This window comes from Salmo salar, chromosome ssa09, assembly GCF_905237065.1.
Source record: "Salmo salar chromosome ssa09, Ssal_v3.1, whole genome shotgun sequence".
Lineage (NCBI taxonomy): Eukaryota > Metazoa > Chordata > Actinopteri > Salmoniformes > Salmonidae > Salmo > Salmo salar.
In genome coordinates, this window is record NC_059450.1 from 21,705,058 (window position 1) to 21,727,049 (window position 21,992).

At 44.7% G+C, this 21,992-nt stretch overlaps 1 protein-coding gene across 2 annotated transcripts; it reads left to right on the top strand.

Moving 5' to 3' along the window:
* The first annotated feature begins 2,143 nt into the window (after nt 1–2,143).
* On the top strand, nt 2,144–20,115 carry LOC106611034 (autophagy-related protein 2 homolog B). 2 transcript variants are annotated; one of them, XM_014210846.2, is made up of 43 exons: nt 2,144–2,279; nt 2,926–3,333; nt 3,446–3,608; nt 3,765–3,917; nt 4,017–4,119; nt 4,265–4,427; nt 4,509–4,688; nt 4,805–4,901; nt 5,001–5,165; nt 5,301–5,452; nt 5,548–5,659; nt 5,753–5,996; nt 6,087–6,249; nt 6,400–6,492; nt 6,732–6,920; nt 7,051–7,324; nt 7,428–7,536; nt 7,631–7,832; nt 7,956–8,098; nt 8,275–8,438; nt 8,683–8,858; nt 8,980–9,130; nt 9,270–9,463; nt 9,614–9,694; nt 9,813–9,919; nt 12,410–12,502; nt 12,591–12,661; nt 12,765–12,841; nt 12,937–13,107; nt 13,410–13,542; nt 13,635–13,834; nt 13,939–14,168; nt 14,348–14,465; nt 14,563–14,754; nt 14,864–14,965; nt 15,138–15,216; nt 15,354–15,573; nt 16,692–16,761; nt 16,993–17,075; nt 17,245–17,366; nt 18,688–18,842; nt 18,978–19,127; nt 19,268–20,115. In XM_014210846.2, exons 2-43 carry the CDS (start codon nt 3,172–3,174, stop codon nt 19,496–19,498), a joined length of 6,237 nt encoding a protein of 2,078 aa, XP_014066321.2. In that variant the 5' UTR covers nt 2,144–2,279; nt 2,926–3,171; the 3' UTR covers nt 19,499–20,115. The 2 variants fall into 2 exon arrangements, with proteins under 2 accessions (XP_014066321.2, XP_014066322.2); XM_014210847.2 differs by having other exon boundaries at nt 2,208–2,288.
* Nucleotides 20,116–21,992: the final 1,877 nt, after the last annotated feature.

Consider the following 21,992-nt stretch of genomic DNA (forward strand, 5'->3'; position numbering starts at 1 on the left):
ATCTCTATGTGTGTAACAAAAGTTCAACATTCAACTTCTGCACATACAGTTTGACGCATACGCTCGATATATCCAATGTATGCACCACACAGAACGCACGGCAGCTGCCTCTAACACGATGCTGCAAGGCAAATGCAGCGTTCCATTGGAAATAAATGTACTTCTGGTGTATCAAAAAGTCGGTGTGATCGAGGCGTTACCCTGACTGCTAGCTTAGCAGGTAGGGAGCAGAGAACATTCAGGGACGTGAGGGTGAGGTTGAAGACACACTATTTCATAAAAAATACAAAAAGTGAAACCACACTTTCTGCACTGTTTAAATAATTTGTTTTATTTAGTATAAGCTTTTGTCTTAAGCATCTTTAATGCCATAGATTCCGTTTTTTTTATATACTGAACAAAAATAAACGCAACATGCAACGATTTCACTGAGTTACAGTTCATATAAGGAAATCAGTCAATTGAAATTAATTCATTAGGCCCTAATCTATGGATTTCACATGACTGGGCAGGGGTGCGGCCATGGGTGGGCCTTGGAAGGCATCGGCCCACCTGCTTGGCAGTCAGGCCCACCCACTGGGAAGCCAGGCCCAGCCAATCAGAATTAGTTATCCCCCATAAAAATGTTTTTATTTTTTTTATAACAGACAGAAATACTCCTCAGCACCTGGGTTGGGATCCTGGGCTTACGCGTGGTCTGCAGTTGTGAGGCTGGTTAGACTTACTGCCAAATATTCTCTAAAACGACATTGGAAGCAGCTTATGGAAGAGATATTAACATTCAATTCTCTGGCAACAGCTCTGGTGGACATTCCTGCAGTCTGCATGCCAATTGCTCACGCCCTCAAAACACTGTGTTGTGTGACAAAACTGCACATTTTAAAGTGTCCTTTTATTGTCCCCAGCACAAGGTGTACCTGTGTAATGATCATGCTGTTTAATCAGCTTCTTGATATGCCACACCTGTGAAATGGATGAATTATCTTGTTGCGGTTGATATTTTTGTTCAGTGTAGTAAACTTGGAAGGCAAAAACGGGAAGTATGACGCAGGTATTCCAACTGATTATTGGGTAATAAAGCCAAGGATTTACCGCTACGCCACGGAGTTATGAAAATATGTTGTTACTAATGCATTGTGAACAGATAATGAAGCTTTGAGTAATTCACCGTTTTCGGCACAATTTGGTGCCTCAGAAAGCCTCGGTTTCCCATCACTACCGTACCACTTCTCATTCTGTGACAAGACAGTCCCACTGCAGTCCACTACCATCATCACCATGTTAGCATGCTAGCTAACTTATCGCCAATAGCAGCCAATGTACGTTGCTATGGGTTCTCGTTATAGAATGATTTGTATTTCCAATAAACAATCATGATTATACGCAAACTTCAACAGTTAATCGGGAAATGTAATTTGTTTATAAACAATTAAAATAATTCTAGCTGTCTTACCTCCCACCGCAGGTTTATTTTTTAATTTTTTTAACTGTACTTCTGTGTGATCAACAAAGAGTTTTGTTCATGAATATTTCACATTTCCAGTTCTCAAAATCTTTTGCCCTTAGTGACTTCGGGTCAACACCACTGTTAAATATTTTTGATAATTACTTCTTTGCAATTATTTCTACACCTTGTTTTTGAACATGGCAATATTCAGATCAGAAGTCATATGAAAAAGTTGAAGTGGAATAACTTGTGGAGGAAAAAGCTTTGCCGAGACCATATGCGCCGTAAACACTTTTAGTAGATTTTCGCAGAAGGGGTGGAGTGCGGTTGTGTACGTCCCTCTGTCTTCTTACGTACAGCGGAGCGTGGAAAGCGTCAAGAGGGAGTTATATTAATGCCCCGGACATACCCGGGGTAAGCGGGTTAGCCTTGATTGCATCTGTTTTGGAAACCGGTCGTGAGCCAGGGGCCCCGTTCTGGCCGACGGCGAAGACTGCTCAAAACAAAAGTGACGTAGGTTAATCACGTGGAGTAATAGTAGGTTTATGTGTTTTCAAATACAAAAGTGATTGATTTTGATCAAAATGATTTGTCTCGTTTGAAAATTAGAACATATTTTATGGAAAATAAATGTTGTGTGTTTCTTAACGATGCATCATGCTGCCTTATTGACAACAGGGATGAGCGGAGCAGATTACTGTTCGATTTGAGAGGGCGCCCCTCACTCACCGGTTTTGCCCGGTCACGTCACGGGCCATAGACCGGTTCACTTTATCGAACTCCCTCAATGGTGCAGTGTCATGAAAGTGTTTGTAAACAATTCATGCAGAAGGTGAGAAACGTAAGCTATTATGCAATCAAATTGCTATATAGAACTCATTATATGACACGTAACATACTGTCGTGCCATGTCAGTTGAGCTATATTCAAAAGAGCGTGGCAGACAAACTAGTTCTAGTCCAAGATGTTCAAGAGGTTCATGCTAGCTTAGTCGTGCTAACATTAGCTAGCTAACAACCCCAGACGAGAAACAAGTCGATTATGTGGGGATTTAATTTTATAGCTATCGACATACCCTGGTAAGCTTGTCATACTAGCTACATATTTGTAATCAAACTAAAATAACCTAGCAGTATTGTCAAACCATTAAAACCTATCATATTTCGACGGATCCTTTCAGTTAACGGTATAGACAGGATTATCAAGCGAGTAACGTTAGACACCCGGTTTGAGCAAACAATGATGTGATGTGATGCTAGCTAGATATTGCCACCCATTCTTTATATATATTAGCCCGACGCTTGGAAGTCAGGGTAGTGTCACTAACATGCAGCTACCAACAGTAATACTGTCTACTTCTCTTCCTAGGAGTGACAACAATATTGCTATAGTACTGGTACTGAAGCCTTAACTTGCTATCTGATGTGGTGTTCAAATGTGAAGTTGAGTTTCAATCTTATGTTCCTTTTCATTGATAGGTACAGCAAACTGAAGTTGGAATTACTGCCACATATCTCCATAGAAACCATATAATTCTCCCTGTATGTATAGGATGTTTAAGTTGACATTTTCCTGATTTTAAGTTGCCAGGATGACAAGCCCGATACTACCAATGCAAAATTATTTTAAGATAAATATATAGTTCTCCAACATCCTTTTTCTCCATATTTGTTGAATACTGTATTCAACAGCCATTTGGCAACCACCACAATTATCAGACCAACATGCCTTGGCCATTTTCTGAGTCTATAAAGAAGCGGGCATGCAGATACCTTTTGCATCGGTATTTGGGCAATTTCCTACAAGAGAAACTGAGTTTAGATCAGCTTAGCTTAGACCTCTATCAAGGCACTGGATCCCTGGCACAAGTGCCGTTGGACAAGTGGGTAAGTTCAACCTTTGTTGTGTAAACAAATAATAGCAATGGCATAATTGGATTTGTATTGACATAAATGCTTTAAGTGTACCTTTGCCTAAGTGCTATTTCTTCCCCTTCAGTCTTTAAATGAGATCTTGGAGTCGGTGGATGCCCCCTTCGAGGTAATAGAGGGCTTCATCCAGACCATCTCTCTGACCGTACCATGGGCGTCCCTGCTGCAGGAGAACTGTGCCCTCGAGGTCAAGGGACTGGAGATGGTGTTCAGACCCAGACCACGCATGGGTAAGAGGACACCTCCATTTGTTTGTTTCTCCAGCATCATTGTACTATGGCTGCCTGCTACTAGTGCGCACACAGCTAACTAGCTAACGATTCCACATCGACTATAGATTGCATAAATCATGTTCACCATGACTGTTTCTCCCTGTGTGCCCCTAGCATCAGGTATGGAACCCATGTACTGGTCCAGCTTCATGACGAGCAGCATGCAGCTTGCCAAAGAGTGTCTGAGCCAGAGACTAACGGATGACTTGGGGGAGAGCTTTCAGCCACTAGAGGGATTGGAGAAGTTTGCAGAGACCATAGAAACAGGTGCAGTACAAAATTACTGTACAATAAGTCAACACTTGAGTGGGCCTTTTTCCCAAGGATCAGTAGGGTTGATTATGATTTCTACTTTCATTTCTGTAGTTCTGAGAAGAGTCAAGGTGACTTTTTTGGACACGGTTCTCAGAATAGAACATGTTCCAGAAAATTCCAAAACAGGAATCGCTCTTGAGATGCGAATCAACAAGTAAGTTAGGTTATAACAACTACTTGCACATTCAAGTAGTGTCCAATAACTTTTACTTAGGTAATCCTGATTTTATTGAGCAGTTTACAGAGCTTTCCACTCTTTACATGAGCTCTTAAATCCTTATCTGTTTTGTGTTGTTCAGGATTGTTTACTGTGATGAGACGGGCGAGGAGAGCTCCAGTGTGAATGTGCACCAGCCCACCACGTTTGCACATAAAAACCTGCAACTGGAGGGAGTCACTGTCTTCTGGGACGAGTTTTCAGAGGCGGCCAGACCTGGCTTCAAATCCTCACCCATCCCAGCAGTGAGTCTACATCCAAATAATCTCCTGTGTAGTTTTAAGCACAGATACTCACTCGCTCTTCCCTTTTCTGCACCCCCTTAGGAGACAGAGGCCAAGCTATCCCCCAGCTGGAACCCAAGAATAATCTGTGAGCCACACCCCCAGTTCACAGAGCCTGTTTCCTCTGCAACACCCTTTGAACCCATGCAGATTGGTCACCTTAGTGGCAGAATCGATCTGTCGCTTGTCCTGAAACAGAACCAAACCATGCCTGGAGCAAAGGTTTGGTCAGCATTCTCACATGATTCAAATGGCACAGCAGCTGTGAAACTTGAACACACTGAAATGCACAGAATGTCTATTGTCTTGGTCTTTGAAAGGGTATTTTTCTTTTTCAGTTGGATGTTGATGGACAGATCAGTACAATGATCATGCTGCTATCTCCACGGCAAGTTCACCTACTCCTGGACATGTTTGGAGTTTTTTCAGGCTCAGGTGGGTTTAATGATTGCAATTTAATGATGATATCTCAAAAGGAGCTGCCTCAGAGGTTGGTGAGTGAAACACTATAAGCCTCTGCTTTTGTGTCCGAAGGTGGGCCGGAGTGGGGGAAGGACAAGAGGAACCGTCCCATGCAGCAGGAGGATGAGTATCGGCTCCACATGGAGCTAAACCGCTGCCTGAAGAAGGACTCAATGATGGCCGGGGAAGACCCTGACCTTTTCGAGAGCCAGACCACCAGAACTGTGTCCAGCCGAGGTTCAGATGAATTGTTACCTCCAACCACTGTTTAATAACCTGATGACTTGTATTGAGCTTTTTGATAGTTATTGTAGGCTTATATCTAAATATCACGAACAATTGTTTGATCTAGTTTCTTTCTCGTTGGAGCAGAGGATGTCTTCTTCTCCATGGCTGACATGGACATGTCTCACAGCCTGTCGTCCCTCCCCCCACTGGGGGAACCGCCCACTGTGGACCTGGACCTGTCACTCAACAGTAACTACTCCCCCTCTCCAGGAGAGTCTCCCTCTGGCAATGCCACGGTACGTCTCACTAGACTTAGTAAAAGCATCTTAACCTGATCTAATGACATGGTTATTGTAACATAGAGTAATTCTTTGTTCCTTTGTCCTCTAAGAACCTCTGGGACGATTACCTTGATGTGCCCAGACAGAGGGAGAAGCAGACCCAAGAAAGCCCTTTCCTGATGCGGGACTCACCACTCCAACACAAGCTGCTGAGACAGACCTGTAAGAACCAGGATACACTGTCACTACCATTTAGAATAAACTGAGCAGAGTGTTTACAAGTCAGTAATTCACTCATTTTGTCCTGTGTTTCAGCCCACCCAACCAAAGCCCATGGTGATGAGTCCAGGCCGGAGCTGGTCTTCAGGCTGACACTGGGGAGCCTGGCTGTGTGTGTTCTCCACATCGACCCCTTGCCCCCACCAGATGCTGCCCCCAGCCCACTGGCCCCCATGGCTGCTGACTTCTTTAGGGTTGTCTGCTCCGACCAGCTCCCCCCAGCAGGGTTCATCCAGTTACGCACAGCGTTTGACGATGCCTGCCCCTATGACCACCTCAGGTGATCTTATTGACATATTTTGCACTCCCCTGCCACCTTAGTAACCTGACTGACTCAATCCCATGTCATATGTGTCCTCTATCTCTCCAGGTTTGTGGCTCAGGGGATGAAGGTGACATATGAGCATTGTCAGGGCTCCAGCCTGCACAGCTTCAGCACAGACGTGTCCCTGGGCCAGATGGAGCTGCTGGAGTGTCTCTTCCCCTCTGAGGCCCAAAGGGGTGTGTCCCTAAGAGGGGTCCAGTACACAGAGGTAAAGGCCTCCCCACCAACAACATCCACAGTGTCCCAGTAAACAGATATCATAACAACATAACAGATGTTTAAGTCTATTTTTGGATCTAGGCATAGATGGCATGTGCTTGTCGAGATGTTGATGTTCTCTCGGTCTGTCCCACCTCAGCTCCTGACATTTGATACCCCTGTCACCACTGAGGCACCATCTGCCACCTGCCTCCACCTGCTCTACAAACTGTCTGAACGCAGAGGGCCGCAGGTAAGAGCAATCTTAGGGAGATTAAAAGCTGCAGTGAATGCACCGTAATTAGATTCCCAGTTCTGCAACCCAACTTGCCATACTCTCAAGTAACTGCAACTTAATTCTGCATCAGTCATGCATTAATGTCAAACTGAGATTTGTGTGCATCTCAAGTTAGTATTCGGCCCACAATGTACAGTACGTAGCAAATCCTGTACAGTGCCTCATACAGTACCCCCTTACATGCTTTCCTCCAGGGTGGACAGGTGCGTCTGAGCACCATGCCCAGGAAGGCTGACTTCCAGGTGGAGCTGGGGGCGGTCCGCTCTGAACTGGACATCAGCATCGTGGACCGCCTCAACTCTCTGCTACAGCCACAGAAACTGGTCACCACGGAGATGATGGCCTCTCACATGTACACGTCCTATAATAAACACATCAGCTTGGTGAGGACCGTCTTAATACCATCTTTACACAGTCATAGCAGCGATTATACCATGTGTTTAAGGAAGCTGCCTATTATTGCAATAACTATGAAAAAGTAAATCATCTCAAATGTTTCCGTCCACCCCATAGCACAAGGCCTTTACAGAGGTCTTCCTTGATGACAGCCGTACTCCAGCCAACACCCACGTGTCGATAAGAGTCAACGCTCCTGTGTTGAGCCTGGTGGTGCGCTTCCCCATCCCAGACCTGCGCTCGGACCAGGAGAGAGGCCCCTGGTTTAAGAAGTCCCTGCAGAAGGAGGTTCTGTACCTGGAGCTGGAGGACCTGGAGGTGAAGACAGAGTTCACAGGCAGCAGCTCCCCAGAGCAGACCAAGATGGAGCTCACCTTCAGAGAGCTAGTCGGTATGTATGTCACCCAGCTGCTAACGTACAGGTTAGCCTCAAAACCAGAACCACTTTTGATATATATATAATTTCTGCATTCATTTTTCATCCATTCGCACAGGGAAGTTCCAGGAACAGGAGGACCAGCCTGCAGCCAGGTTCCTCAGGGTCTCCCACACCATGGATGGAGACATGACCACCTCTGACAGTGGGAAGTTTGACTGGCCCAGGTACTGTACACCTGTCCATGTAGTACTGTACTGCTTCATGTCATACCTACACCTTGTCCCTTAGATGTTGTGAAACTCCTTACTAACCCTCCAGAGTGGTGCTGAAAGTCAACCCCACCGCTGTCCACTCCATCCTGGAGCGTGTGACTGCGGAGGAGGACGAGGGGGCTGAAGGCCACTCCCCAGAGGAGGAGGAGGAGGGGGGAGGTGCCCACTCACTGAAGGATGTCTGTGATTTTGGGAAGCCTGAACCCTCCCCCTTCTCCTCACGCCGGGTCATGTATGAGAATGAGGAGGTAGGAGCACATTTTATTATTGATACGCTAATTTGAACATAATTAGGACTGATTGATCAACATTTAGTTAGGACTGGCAATTTGGGAACTTGAATGATTGACATTTCTTCCCCTCTCCTTTAGATGGTCATTCCTGGTGATGTGGCTGAAATGACAGAGTTCCAGGAGAAAACCATGAGCAATTCCCGCTTTATCCTAGAGTTATGCTTGCCAAATGTGCAATTATCATTACCCAACAAGGCCTTTTATGAGAAACTGCATAACAGGTACTATGCACAAAAAACGGGAAACTAATCAAATGTTCTAGGAATGCGAAAACAATAGTATCACAATAACTACTACATCTTCCACTGCTTCTACCACAGCTATTACTTTGACTATTGACTATTGGCTATTATTATGATCATTTTACTATGTCTATAGTCAACCCCCTCTCTTGCAGGATAAACAATGACCTGCTGTTATGGGAGCCCAACGCTCCCTCGCCTGTGGAGACAGTGGAGAACATGCCGTATGGAGTAGGGCTGTCTGTAGCCAGCCAGCTGATCAACGCTGCACACTACACCAAGGACAGCTTCAGCCCGTTCCGCTCCACTGGCCCTGAGGGTGAGACTCTCCCCACATAGTTACATAGTTCAACCAACATCTGCTGCATCTCAATCTCATTCATGGTTTTCATACGCTGCTGCTAGTCTGTAGTGCACTCGGTTCTGTGCATTAATATTATTGAGGTGTACAATTGTTCCAGGTAAAAAAAGTACTGAAATGTAATGGTTCAAATGTTATCCCTTCATATCAAATGAACTGCAACTTTCCCCACCCGTATGGCTGTGGTGTCCTGTGCTTGTAGAGGAGGACAGTGGATCAGAGGAGGAGACCATGCACCACTACTCCCCTGCCTCTGAGCAGTGCTTCAGATCTCGCAGGAAGAAGAAGCCCAAGGCCCAGAGCAAGACCTCACAGAGCCTGTTCTCTGTAATCCTCACTGTCAACCATGGCCTGGTGGCTCTGCAGACCAGCGCTAAGGTAACCCTGAGTTACATACACAATGATCTTTCATTTCTCAATTACATTGCATTTAAACAGCTGGGTATTCTCTGAGACTGTTTGACTGACTGGTCCCCCAATTTTTATTTTTATTTTCCAGCAGGAGGATAAGACTATTTTGAATAACCGACATGGAGAATTCTGGTTGGAGGTGAAGAATGGGGTCCTGTTCAGTGTTACACAGTACGAAGGCTACAAAGACAGGCACTACATCTGCTTCCACACCAGCAACATCTGTCTCTATCACCAAGGTAAGACTGGAGACATTAAGCCTGGGCACACATTTGAGGTGGAGCTTCATAGATCCCCTCTGCAAATGAGTAAATATGCCATTGTTCATGGTGATGCCACTGTGTCTGTTACATTGTATGGGTTTATATCTCTACCTAGGTCTGGTGGAAGGAGACACCCCAGTGTCCGACATCAAGCTGCCCTGCAGGACGCGTCCTCATTGGCTGGAGCCGGCCATCTACCGCTCTGAGACTGATAGGGCGTCCCCTTCGGAGGGCATCGGCCTGGAGGACCACAGCATGCTGTCTGTCGCCGTCAAGATCTCCTCCCAGAACATGGAGCGCAATGTCAAGGTAGGTACACCCCATTTTACATTTCTATTGGTGTGCATTAACTTGTGCCAGTGTTTGAAACACTAGCCTGTTGCTTGAGAAAGAAAAGCCATGTCATTTTTGACAGACGGGGAGATATGTGCTCACTGTTACTATGTGTTTCCTCTGCAGGAGTTCCTGGTTGCAGTGGGAGTGAGAGGGACCACACTCCAGCACCGAGTGGTTCCCCCCAAACTGGGCTGGTATGACCAGGTAAACGCAACACCTGTCCATCCAAGGTGTTTGTGTACGGTCTGAGGCCACAACATTAAGCATCCCTTGGTTAAACCATACTCTTGTCTGATCAGTGTTTCTTTGTTGTGTGTAACAGATTGTGGACTTCCTGAATGTGTCTGATGAGCCTGTGTTGGGTTACATCCCACCTGCCTCAGTCACCACCCTTCATCTGCACCTGTGGAGCTGCTCATTGGACTACAGGTGCTGTTGACTAGAAGTGTTTCCCAACTCCAGTCCTCGAGTACCCCCAAAAGCACACGTTTTTGTTGTTTCCCCAGCTAAACATGCCTCATTCAACTCATTTAGGGCTTTATGATTAGTTGGTAAGTTGAATCAGGTGTGCTTGTCCAGGGCTACAATAAAAATGTGTACTGTTGGGGTACTCAAGGACTGGAGTTGGGGAAACAGTGGACTAGACTACAGTGTAGATAGGTCACGTTTGTAACCTAACTTGGCTGTGTATCTGGATCAGTGGTTCCCAAACGTTTTATAGTCCCGTACCCCTTCAAACATTCAACCTCCAGCTGCGTACCCCCTCTAGCACCAGGGTCAGCGTACTCTCAAATGTAGTTTTTTTGCCATCATTGTAAGCCTGCCACACACACACTATACGATACATTTATTAAACATAAGAATGAGTGTGAGTTTTTGTCACAACCCGGCTCGTGGGAAGTGACAAAGAGCTCTTATAGGACCAGGGCACAAATAATAATATAATAATAATCAATAATTTTGCTCTTTATTTAACCATCTTACATATAAAACCTTATTTGTTCATTGAAAATTGTGAATAACTCACCACAGGTTAATGAGAAGGGTGTGCTTGAAAGGATGCACAAAACTCTGCAATGTTGGGTTGTATTGGAGAGATCTGTGTCTTAAATCATTTTCCACACAGTCTGTAAATGTATTTAGTTTTCATGCTAGTGAGGGCCGAGAATCCACTCTCACATAGGTATGTGATTGCAAAGGGCATCAGTGTCTTAACAGCTTGATTTGCTAAGGCAAGAAACTCTCAGCGCAGCCCTATCCAGAAATCTGGCAGTGGCTTCTGATTTAAATAACATTTTCACAGAACCGCTTGTTGCGTTTTTGATGAGGCTCTCTTGTTCAGATATCGGTAAGTGGACTGGAGGCAGGGCAAGAAAGGGATAACGAATCCAGTTGTTCGTGTCATCCGTTTCGGGAAAATACCTGCGTAATGATGCACCCAGCTCACTCAGGTGCTTCGCTATATCACATTTGACGTTGTTCGTAAGCTTGAGTTAATTTGCTCACAAAAAATCATACAATGATGGAAAGACCTGTGTGGTGTCCTTGTTAATGCAAACAGAAGAGCTCCAACTTCTTAATCATAACCTCAATTTTGTCCCGCACATTGAATATAGTTGAAGAGTCCCTGTAATCCTAGATTCAGATCATTCAGGTGAGAAAAAACATCACCCAGATAGGCCAGTCGTGTGAGAAACTCATCATCAAGCATGCGGTCAGACAAGTGAAAATTATGGTCAATAAAGAAAACTTTAAGCTCGTCTCTCATTTAAAAAAAAAAACGTGTCAATACTTTGCCCCTTGATAACCAGCACACTTCTGTACGTTGTAAAAGTGTTACATGGTCGCTGCCCATATCATTGCATAATGCAGAAAATACACGAGAGTTCAGGGGGCTTGCTTTAACCAAGTTAACTATTTTCACTGTAGTGTCCAAAACATCTTTCAAGCTGTCAGGCATTACCCTTGGCAGCAAGAGCCTCTCGGTGGATGCTGCAGTGTACCCAAGTGGTGTCGGGAGCAACTTCTTGCACGTGCGTTACCACTCCACTATGTCTCACTGTCATGGCTTTTTCACCATCAGTACAGATACCAACACATCTTGACCACCAAAGTCCATTTGATGTCACAAAGCTGTCCAGTACTTTTAAAAATATCCTCTCCTGTTGTCCTGTTGTCCTGGTTTCCAGAAGAGGATGTCTTCCTTAATTGACCCCCCATAAACGTAACGGACATATACCAGCAGCTGTGCCAGGCCCGCCACATCTGCTGACTCATCCAGCTGTAATGCATATAATTCACTGGCTTGTATGCGAAGCAGTAATTGTTTCAAAACATCTCCTGCCATTTCACTGATGCGTCGTGAAACAGTGTTGTTTGATGAAGTCATTGTCTGTATAGTTTTTTGGGCCTTTTCTCCCAGCATTGTCCCGGCCATATCTGCGACAGCAGGAAGAATTAAGTCTTCCACAATAGTATGGGGCTTTCCTGTCCTAGCCACTCTGTAGCTCACCATATAAGACGCTTCTAGCCCCTTCTTATTAATGGTATCTGTTGCTTTTATACATGTCTTACTACTTGAAAGCCGTCTTTATTCTCGCTCAAACTCCTGTGGCTTATTTTTCGAATTGTCATGTTTCGTTTCTAAATGTCTGCGCAAGAGTGAAGGTTTCCCGCGAGAGAGTAACGGTTAATGTGATTGGATGTTAATTATTTGACTAGGCTACCTGTATTTGACATTGTGTTATTTTGCTGAACACAAGATGGTTCTATTTTATTTTTGGCAGTGAAACGAGGCTACTCAGGCAAGAAAAATCATCACCCAAATGTATAGCCCCGTTGGAAAATATAAATGACGGCAGTTTGGGAATACCTGATCTGGATGATTGTATTTTAACATGGTGTATATCCTCTCTGCAGGCCCTTGTACCTGCCACTCAGGTCTCTGTTGGTAGTGGAGACATTCAGCATCTCCAGCAGTGTCTCCTTAGACCACTCATCCTCCACTCTCAGGTACAGTTGCAGCACTGGACGTGTCATTGACAGGAAATGAGAAGTTGGACGTTTATGTGTTTCAGTATGTATTTTGTGCTGGTTCTAGGATCATTTTGGATGAAGCAGCGTTGTTCCTCTCTGACAAGAGCAACGCCGTCTCTGTAAATCTAATGCGAGGTGAGACAAACTCTGGTAAAATGTGTTATTCAAAGATGCTTTAAAATATTCTCTATTTAAACAGATTTGTTTGGACCAGTAACCCATGTGCTTTATCTCCCAGACTATGTGCAGGTGGTAGACATGGGAACATTAGAGCTGAGGATCACTGCTGTCAAACCTGGAGTGGATGGAGAATTGGTAAGAGCTGACAACCTCTGTTGATCTATGAGAAAAGTCTTTCCAACAGCAAGACAGCACCGTTGATCCAGTCTTCTCACTGTGTCTTTTGACAGACTGAGCCCAGATTTGAGCTGCGCTGCTCCAGTGACGTCATCCACATCAGAACGTGTTCAGACTCCTGTGCTGCTCTGATGAACCTCATCCAGTATGTGGCCAGCTATGGAGACCTAGTGCCCCCTCCTGGGCCGGAGGCCAAAAGCACGTGTTCCAAGCATAGAGCCAAGGTCAGCATTTATACCCCTCATATACATGTATGATTTATCATAGCCATTACGCTATATCAAACTGTTGCCTTGAGAGTGAAGAGCAGTGACTGGGCAGTGGAGAATTTGTTGTATCTGTAAATTGTGAGGCTTATTTATGACTCAACATAGCCATTACAATTACAGTATATCAAACTATTGCCTTGAGACAGAAGACCAGTCTGGACTGTGTAGAATTTATACTGGTGTAAATACTGTCGTGAGGCTATGGACTGCTGTCTGCTGAGTTAAAATGGTGTTCATGTCATTGTTTGTTTGGTCAGTCAGAGGCTTCAAGCCGGCCCCCTTCCCAGGCTCCTCCGCTCCCCGACGCTGAGCAGCAGATGCTGCAGGACCTGATGAGTGAGGCCATGGAGGAGACAGACAACCAGCACAGCCTGGCCTTGCAACACAACGGTGAGACTACATACAACTAAAACGACTGGAGATTTACTACATGCATAGTAGTTGTCTAAGTGATTTTACCTTGTCCTTACTCTCCCCCACAGGAATTCATGAGGAGCAGAATCATGACCTCGACCAGCCTCGCTCTGACCTCTTCCTTTTCCCGGACGAGAGCGGAAATCTGCCTCAGGAGCTGAGTCCCACTTACCCTACGCTCCACTCACCCCTCATCACCCCTGCCCCTAGCCTGGTCCCAGAGACCGACGACTTCTGTATTCTAGAGACCCCAGGCTCCAGAGCAGACGTAAGAACATGCATCTCATACACTTACTTACTCAGCATGTTGAATAACTTGTACATTTTTAGTGTCACTCCATTGCATTGGTGTGATGGGTGTGTTTGTCTCAGGATCGGGACGAGGAGCCCTTGGTGAACAAGTTAATCCCAGACTCCATTGAGATCAAAGACGACCACTTTGGCCTGCCCCTGGACAGCAGCGACTCCAGCAGGGGAGCCCTGAACTTCCCTGTCCCAGAGCTGCGCTACCTCATCAGGGAGATCTCTGTCATCTGGCACCTGTACGGGGGGAAGGACTTTGGGAGCTCCACATTCACCTCCTCTCCAGCTAGAAGTTGGGGGTGAGTGTTTGTGCTTTGGACTGTTCAGCTGTTCTTTATTACAACAACAATACTGGGAGATGTGATTGAACTGAGATTGTGTGAAATGTCAGGATGGCTAGAGAAAGAAATGGATATAATGGTCAAAAGGTGCAACAGATGATCAAGTGTCCTCTGTTAATATTTGGGTTATGTTGAAGGTGTACCCCACACAGCTCCCCCTCCCAGACCCCAGTCAGACAGAGCAGGGGTGGAGGACGGGCCGGGGGAGGGCGGGGCAGGAACCCTGATGTCCTGATGGAGATCCAGCTCAGCAAGGTAAGAGAACATGACACAACCCCCCTCTCCTGTAACTATACAACATGCTGCCTATGAGTCTGAAGCTAAAGTTTAGGACTAATTGCTCTTTTCTCAGGTGCGGTTCCAACATGAGGTATACCCCCAGTCCCCGGTGGCCTCTGGGTCGGCGGCGGACCAGCCTGTGTCCCGGCAGGTGCTCATCGTCCAGGACCTGGAGATCAGAGACAGACTGGCCACCTCCCAGATGAACAAGTTCCTGTACCTTTACTCCAGCAAGGAGATGCCCCGCACGGCCCACTCCAACATGGTGAGGGACACTGGGCATCTAGACTAATGCCCATGTGACTGTGGTCATATCAAAGACATGGTAGTGGATAAGGCATGTTGAGGCTGAATGTGTTTTTGTTTTCTTGCAGCTGACAGTTCGGGCTCTGCACATGTGTCCAGAGACGGGTCAAGCACCCCAGGAGTGCTGTCTGAGAGTCTCACTCATGCCCCTTCGCCTCAACATCGATCAGGTGAGCCAGAGAAAAACGTGCTGGTTTTATCTAGTTAATCATACATCCTTCTGAGGTTTGCAAAATATTTCAAGCCATGGAAATTGGTAGGCTTTCACATGATCTCATTTAACATGTTTCAGTTTTAATATTGATCCCTTTGAAATGACACAGGCTTTTTATTTTCATGTAGGATGCATTGTTTTTCTTGAAAGACTTCTTTGCTAGCCTTGCTGCTGAAGTTGAGATGTTCTCTCCACCTGATCAAGAAGGTAAAATATCCTTGGCTAGAGGCTACTACTGTATGAAATATGTAGCCTATTGAATAGCATTTCCATCACAGCTTTTATTTCATGATTTGTCGCTGAGCAAAATGTTGACCCTCAATGATGCATTTGTTGGTCTGCAGCACTGTGTGTTTCAATGAAGAAGCCGTCTGCCCCAGAGGTCTCGTGCAGCTTCACTAAGAATGGAGGTGGGAGCCAGGACCCTGCCCCCATCATCTCTGTGCCTGCCCAGAGCCGCTCCAGCCTCAGTCTCAATGGCCTCACCCTGCCCAGTAACAGCGACTCTGGGGAAGCTGAGGCTGCCACTGCATCATCCTTCACTGACCAGCCCATCTTCTTCAGGTAGGTGTCCTTACTATGTGTAGAAGTGGACAGGTACACTATATATACAAAAGTATGTGGACAGCCCTTCAAATTAGTGGATTTAGCTATTTCAGCCACATCCGTTGCTGACGGGTGTATAAAATCGAGCACCCAGCCATGCAATTGCCATAGACAAACATTGGCAGTAGACTGGCCTTACTGAAGAACTGTGACTTTCAATGTGGCACCGTCATAGGATGCCACCTTTCCAACAAGTTAGTTCATCAAAGTTCTGCCCTGCTAGAGCTGCCCCTGTCAACTGTAAGTTCTGTTATTGTGAAGTGGAAACATCTAGGAGCAACAACGGCTCAGCGGCGAAGTGGTAGGCCGCACAAGCTCCCCGAACGGGACCACAGAGGGCTGTTGCCCGTATAAATCGTCTGTCTTCGGTTGCAACACTCACTACAGAGTTCCAAACTGCCTCTGGAAGCAACGTCAGCACAAGAACTGTTCGTCGGGAGCTTCATGAAATGGGTTTCCATGGATGAGCAGCAGCCACACACAAGCCTAAGATCACCATGTGCAATGCCAAGCGTCGGCTGGAGTGGTGTAAAGCTTGCCGCCATTGGACTAGTGTGTAGTGGAAACGTGTTCTCTGGAATCACGCTTCACCATCTGGCAGTCCGACGGAAGAAATCTGGGTTTGGCGGAAGCCAGGAGAACGCTACCTGCCCCAATGTATAGTGCCAACTGTAAAGTTTGGTGGATGAGGAATAATGGTTCGGGGCTGTTTTTCATGGTTCGGGCTAGGCTCTTTAGTTCCAGTCAAGGGAAATCTTAATGCTACAGCATACAATGACATTCTAGACGATTCTGTGCTTCCAACTTTGTGGCAACTGTTTGGGGAAGGCCCTTTCCTGTTTCAGCATGGCAAGGTCCATAAAGAAATGAATAGAAGCAAGTCCCCGCAGCAATGTTCCAACATCTAGTGGAAAGCCTTCCCAGAAGAGTGGAGGCTTTTATAGCAGCAAAGGGGAGACCAATTCCATATTAATGCCCATAAGTTTGGAATGAGATAAGCAGGTGTCCACATTGTGTTTATTGATGTTGTTAGGAAATTATGAAATATTTGTTTTCTTTTGTTTGATTTCCCTCAGAGAGTTTCGGTTTACTTCTGAAGTTCCCATTCGTCTGGATTACCATGGGAAACATGTTTCAATGGAGCAGGTATGTTGTTTTAACAATCTCTTCAAAACACTGCATACCAACACATTCAGTTTTGTGTTCAGTGATTCCAGTGTTGACAGGCTTGACAACTGGTGTTGTCCAGCCTACATATTGTGCAATATTTTGGTTCACAAGCTCTGATGGATAAGCACATTCTTTATAAGTATAACATTTCTTACCCTCACAGTAGCACATTTTGCTCATGTTTCCTACGCTGTTCCTCTGTTACAGGGAACGTTTGCAGGTATTGTGATTGGGTTGACGCAGCTGAATTGCTCCGAGTTGAAACTAAGGCGATTATGCTACAGACAAGGGTAGGTTTAATCAGTACAGTCCCCTCATATTAGTATGATTCGTTATGATTGGACCTACCAACACTTATTTTGGTCATTCGTTATGTTAAATATGACACACAGGGTATCTATGTATAGTATGAATAATACAGTATGCAGTAACTGTGAGGACATTATTGGTTTCTTCCAGACTGTTGGGAGTGGATAAGCTCTTTTCCTATGCAATAAATGAGTGGCTGAACGACATCAAGAAGAACCAGCTGCCAGGACTGTTGGGTGGAGTGGGACCTATCCACTCGCTGGTACAGTTGGGTAAGTAGGACATGTGTATGTTGATAAACTGGTTTTGAGTCACTAATGTCTTGTTGCATGTGGTTTCATTTGCAAGGGCTTCTTTAAATTACTAACTGGATCTTTGTAAGAAGACTCTGTCTAAGCCTCTCAGCACCACACAGATACTGTGACAAAGGTCATGCTTTTGGCCAATTGCGCTACACAGGAAATTAGTCTGTAAGCTTTTGGATCAACATAAAAAATACTATTGTTATGCTTACACAGAACAAAAATATAAACGCAACATGTAAAGTGTTGATCCCATGTTTCATGAGCTGAAATAAAACGCCCCAGAAATGTTCCGTATGCACAAAAAGCTTATTTCTCTCAAATGTTGTGTACAAATTTGTTTATATCCCTGTTAGTGAGCATTTCTCCTTTGCCAAGATAATCCATCCACCTGATAGGTGTGGCATAGAAGGAGAAGCTGATTATACAGCATGATCATTACACAAGTGCACCTTGTGCGGGGGACAATAAAAGGCCACTCTTAAATGTGCAGTTTTGTTGCACAACACAATGCCACAGAAGTCTCAAGTTGAGGGAGCATGCAATTGGCATGCTGACTGCAGGAATGTCCACCAGAGCTGTTGCCAGAGAATTGAATGTTCATTTCTCTACCATAAACCGCCTCTCGTCGTTTTAGAAAATTTGGCAGTACGTCCAACCGGCCTCACAACCGCAGACAACGTGTGAACAGAGTGCCCCATTGGGGTGGTGGGGTTATGGTATGGGCAGGCATTTACTACGGACAACAAACACAGTTGCATTTTATCAATGGCAATTTGAATGCACAGAGAGTTTCGGTGACTAGATCCTAAGGCCCATTGTCATGCCATTCATCCACTACCATCACCTCATGTTTCAGCAGGATAATGCACTGTCCCATGTCTCAAGGATCTGTACACAATTCCAGAGACCATAATCAACAGCCTGATCAACTCTATGCAAAGATGTCACTCTGCATGATGCAAATAGTGGTCACACCAGATACTAACTGGTTTTCTGATCCACTCCCCTACTTTTTTTACGGTATCTGTGACCAAGGGATGCCTATCTGCGTTCCCAGTCATGTGAAATCCATAGATTAGGGCCTAATGAATTTATTTCAATTGACTGATTTTTCCTTATATGAACTGTAACACTTGAAGTGTAAAATCTTTTACATTTGCGTTTATATTTTTGTTCAGTATGTATTTTAGAGTATTTTTAATGTATTAATAAACTAAATTAAAAGTCAGAAATCCTGATCTTTTGGGCCTTTTTTGTATTGACCAAATAAAATGTTCTGCCTGTTCAGTCCAGGGATTTAGGGATCTGGTGTGGCTCCCGATAGAGCAGTACCGGAAGGATGGTCGGGTTGTACGTGGATTGCAGCGGGGTACTGCTTCCTTTGGCACCTCCACAGCTATGGCTGCTCTGGAGCTTACCAACCGTATGGTGCGGACTATCCAGGTAAAAACACACCCTGGTCCAGATAGAATATTTCTAATGTAGGTTGTAACTGTCCTGCATCTCAACTTCTGTGTTACCAGTTTGTCAGGCTCCATAATGTAATGCAAAACAATTTGTTGTATTTGTGTTCTTCAGGCAGCAGCAGAGACTGCCTATGACATGGTATCTCCAGGATCCGATGAGAGGGAAATGAAGAGAATAAAACGGTTCTCTCATTACCGATTTGCTCATCAGCCAGTTGATCTAAGAGAAGGAGTAGCCAATGCTTACAGTGTTGTAAAAGAGGTAAATTGCAAGATGCTAGCAATTTGCATCTCATCTGCTTGTAGTGCTGCTTAAAGTGTAACACACTACAAGATTGAGTACAGAATGAAGTTACTTATCAGGACTGTCATAAATCATGTTCAATGTGTGTGTCCCCACAGGGAATCACGGACACTGCTCTGACCATCTATGACACGGCCACACGGGAGCACGAGCAGCGTGGGATGACCGGGGCAGTGGGTGGGGTCCTTAGACAGCTCCCCCCAGCTGTGGTCAAGCCTCTCATCATGGCCACCGAGGCCACCTCCAACGTACTGGGGGGCATGAGGAACCAGATTCACCCAGACGCACGCCAGGAGGAATCCCAGAAATGGCGGCAAGGGGAGGAGTGATTGCCGACTGCTGTCCAATGACTGAAGAGATGATTGTGCGGAATCAGAGGGCGGTGTATTTTGTTTTAGAGAACACACTCCGTCTCAGCTGTTGCAAGGCCTTTTGAGTCTTACAAGCTGGAAGGAACTGGCTCTGCAGATTTACTTTTTGATACAAAAAATTGAATCGCATTTTATTTGTCACATGCTTCGTAGACAACCGGCGTTGTAGACTAACTAATGCCGAGTTAAAGATAAAATAGAAATAGTGATGCGAGGAACAAATACATAGTAAATAACAAATAAAAATGTAGAGTCAAAATAACATGGCTATATACAGTGCCTTTAGAAAGTATTCAGAACCCTTGACTTTTTGTTTTTTTACAGCCTTATACATTACAGGCCTAAAGTTGATCACATAGTTTTTTTTCCTTCTCATCAATCTACACACAATACCCCATCATGACAAAGCAAAAACAGGTTTTTAGAAATTTATGCTAATTTATTGAATATAAAAACCGGAAATATCACATTTACGTAAGTATTCAGACACTTTACTCAGTACTTTGTTGAAGCACCTTTGGCAGTGATTACAGTATTGAGTCTTGGGTATGACGCTACAAGCTTGGCACACCTGTATTTGAGGAGTTTCTTGCATTCTTCTCTGCAGATCCTCTCAAGCTCTGTCAGGTTGGATGGGGAGCGTTGCTGCACAGCTATTTTCAGGTCTCCAGAGAAGTTTGATCGGGTTCAAGTCCGGTCTCTGGCTGGGCCACTCAAGGACATTTAAAGACTTGTCCAGAAGCCACTCCTACGTTGTCTTGGCTATGTCTGAGGTCCTGAGTGCTGTGGAGCAGGTTTTCGTCAAGGATCTCTCTGTACTTTGCTCCGTTCATCTTTCCTTCAATCCTGCCTATTCTCCCAGTCCCTGCCGCTGAAAAACATCCCCACACCATGATGCTGCCACCCCCATGCTTCACCGTAGGGATGGTGTCAGGTTTCTTCCAGACGTGACGCTTGGCATTCAATCTTGGTTTCATCAGACTAGAGAATCTTGTTTCTCACGGTCTGAGAGTCCTTTAGGTGCCTTTTGGCAAACTCCAAGAGCGCTGTCATGTGCCTTTTACTGAAGGGTGGCTTCCATCTGGCCACTCTACCATAAAGGAAACAGGATGCATCTGAGCTCAACTTTGAGTCTCATAGCAAAGGGTCTGAATACTTATGTAAATAAGGTATTTCTGTTTAAAAAACAATAATACATTTGCTAAAATCTCTAGCAACCTGTTTTCGCTTTGTCATTATGGGGTATTGTGTGTAGATTGCTGAGGATTTTTTATTTAAACCATTTTAGAATAAGGATGTAATGTAACAAAATGTGGAAAAAGTCAAGGGGTCTGAATACTTTCCAAAGGCACTGTATAGGGAGTAGAAAATAACATGGTTATATACAGGATGGAGTATATAGCCAAAATGTAGTGGCACTGAAAAGTCAGCGCTGGTGTAAATAAAACACAATTCATCTCGTAGACTTGTTGCAGTTTGAACTAGTGTGAATCAGCTTGTGTTAACTTCCTAGCACATTTTCCCCTGCAGTGCCTTCATGGTAATATACTGTTGTAATACCATATGTTAGATAGAGGGACTCATAGGAGCAGTTCATGTAGAGTCATAGAGGTCACTGTCATGTCCCTCCCTACTGTGGATCATAATTGATTAGCTTTGCTTTGAGGATAGAACTGGATAGTTTTGAATGTGGAGAATCTTTCCATAACGGTAACAGTGAGGAAAAGTAATATACCATGTCCTTAAAAGGGACAGAGATAAGGAGTGGTGTCTGGAAGCTCAGCATTTCATTGAATCTTTTTTTTCATAATTGTGATAACAGCAAGTCTGTAGTTTGTCATATTCAACATGATCTTATCCTACTTGGTGTCAAATAACACTATATCTCGACCAGAGATGTTGTAAGCTATTGAAGTGTATGTCCCCTAACATTTTATAAGGTTTAGCATATGTGGATATGTATGTGTGAGCTTTATAGCATTCTATGTAACATTTCTTGCAGAGAGCATCCTAAAAGAGTCTCAGCATTGTGGAATGTGTTGCGGTACAATATATAGATCATCTGCACTTTTAATTACAAGTGATGTGAAGGTCACTTGTTACCAGTACAATGGGGGTGTTAGACTTTTCCCTGATTTTTATGGCTGTTGTCTTTGAAATACATTTATAAGCGAGATGCAGGCAGCAGTCGTATGGTATAATTGCCTGTGTAGCAAGTTCTTTAATGTGCGAAGTAGACTGCTTCTCAATTTGACATTTTTCAAATGTCAGTGTGAAACTTTATTTCAATATAAATTTGCCTATGTCGGCTTGTGCTGTCTGGTCTTAAATATCATGCCCATGTTTGAAATATTGGACTAGTTTTTTTGGCCTATGTGCTTATTTTGGAGATAGCTCATGTGATAATGCAGCCTTTACATTTGCTCTACACCCCTGAGTTGTTTTGGACAAT

What these genes read in the sequence shown, in the direction of transcription:
- LOC106611034 (XM_014210846.2), top strand. Translation starts at nt 3,172, where the DNA reads ATGCCTTGGCCATTTTCTGAGTCTATAAAGAAGCGGGCATGCAGATAC. An exon ending in AAGTGCCGTTGGACAAGTGG is followed by an intron (nt 3,334 to 3,445) that starts GTAAGTTCAACC and finishes CTTCCCCTTCAG; the next exon opens with TCTTTAAATGAGATCTTGGA. An exon ending in AATCCTCACCCATCCCAGCA is followed by an intron (nt 4,428 to 4,508) that starts GTGAGTCTACAT and finishes GCACCCCCTTAG; the next exon opens with GAGACAGAGGCCAAGCTATC.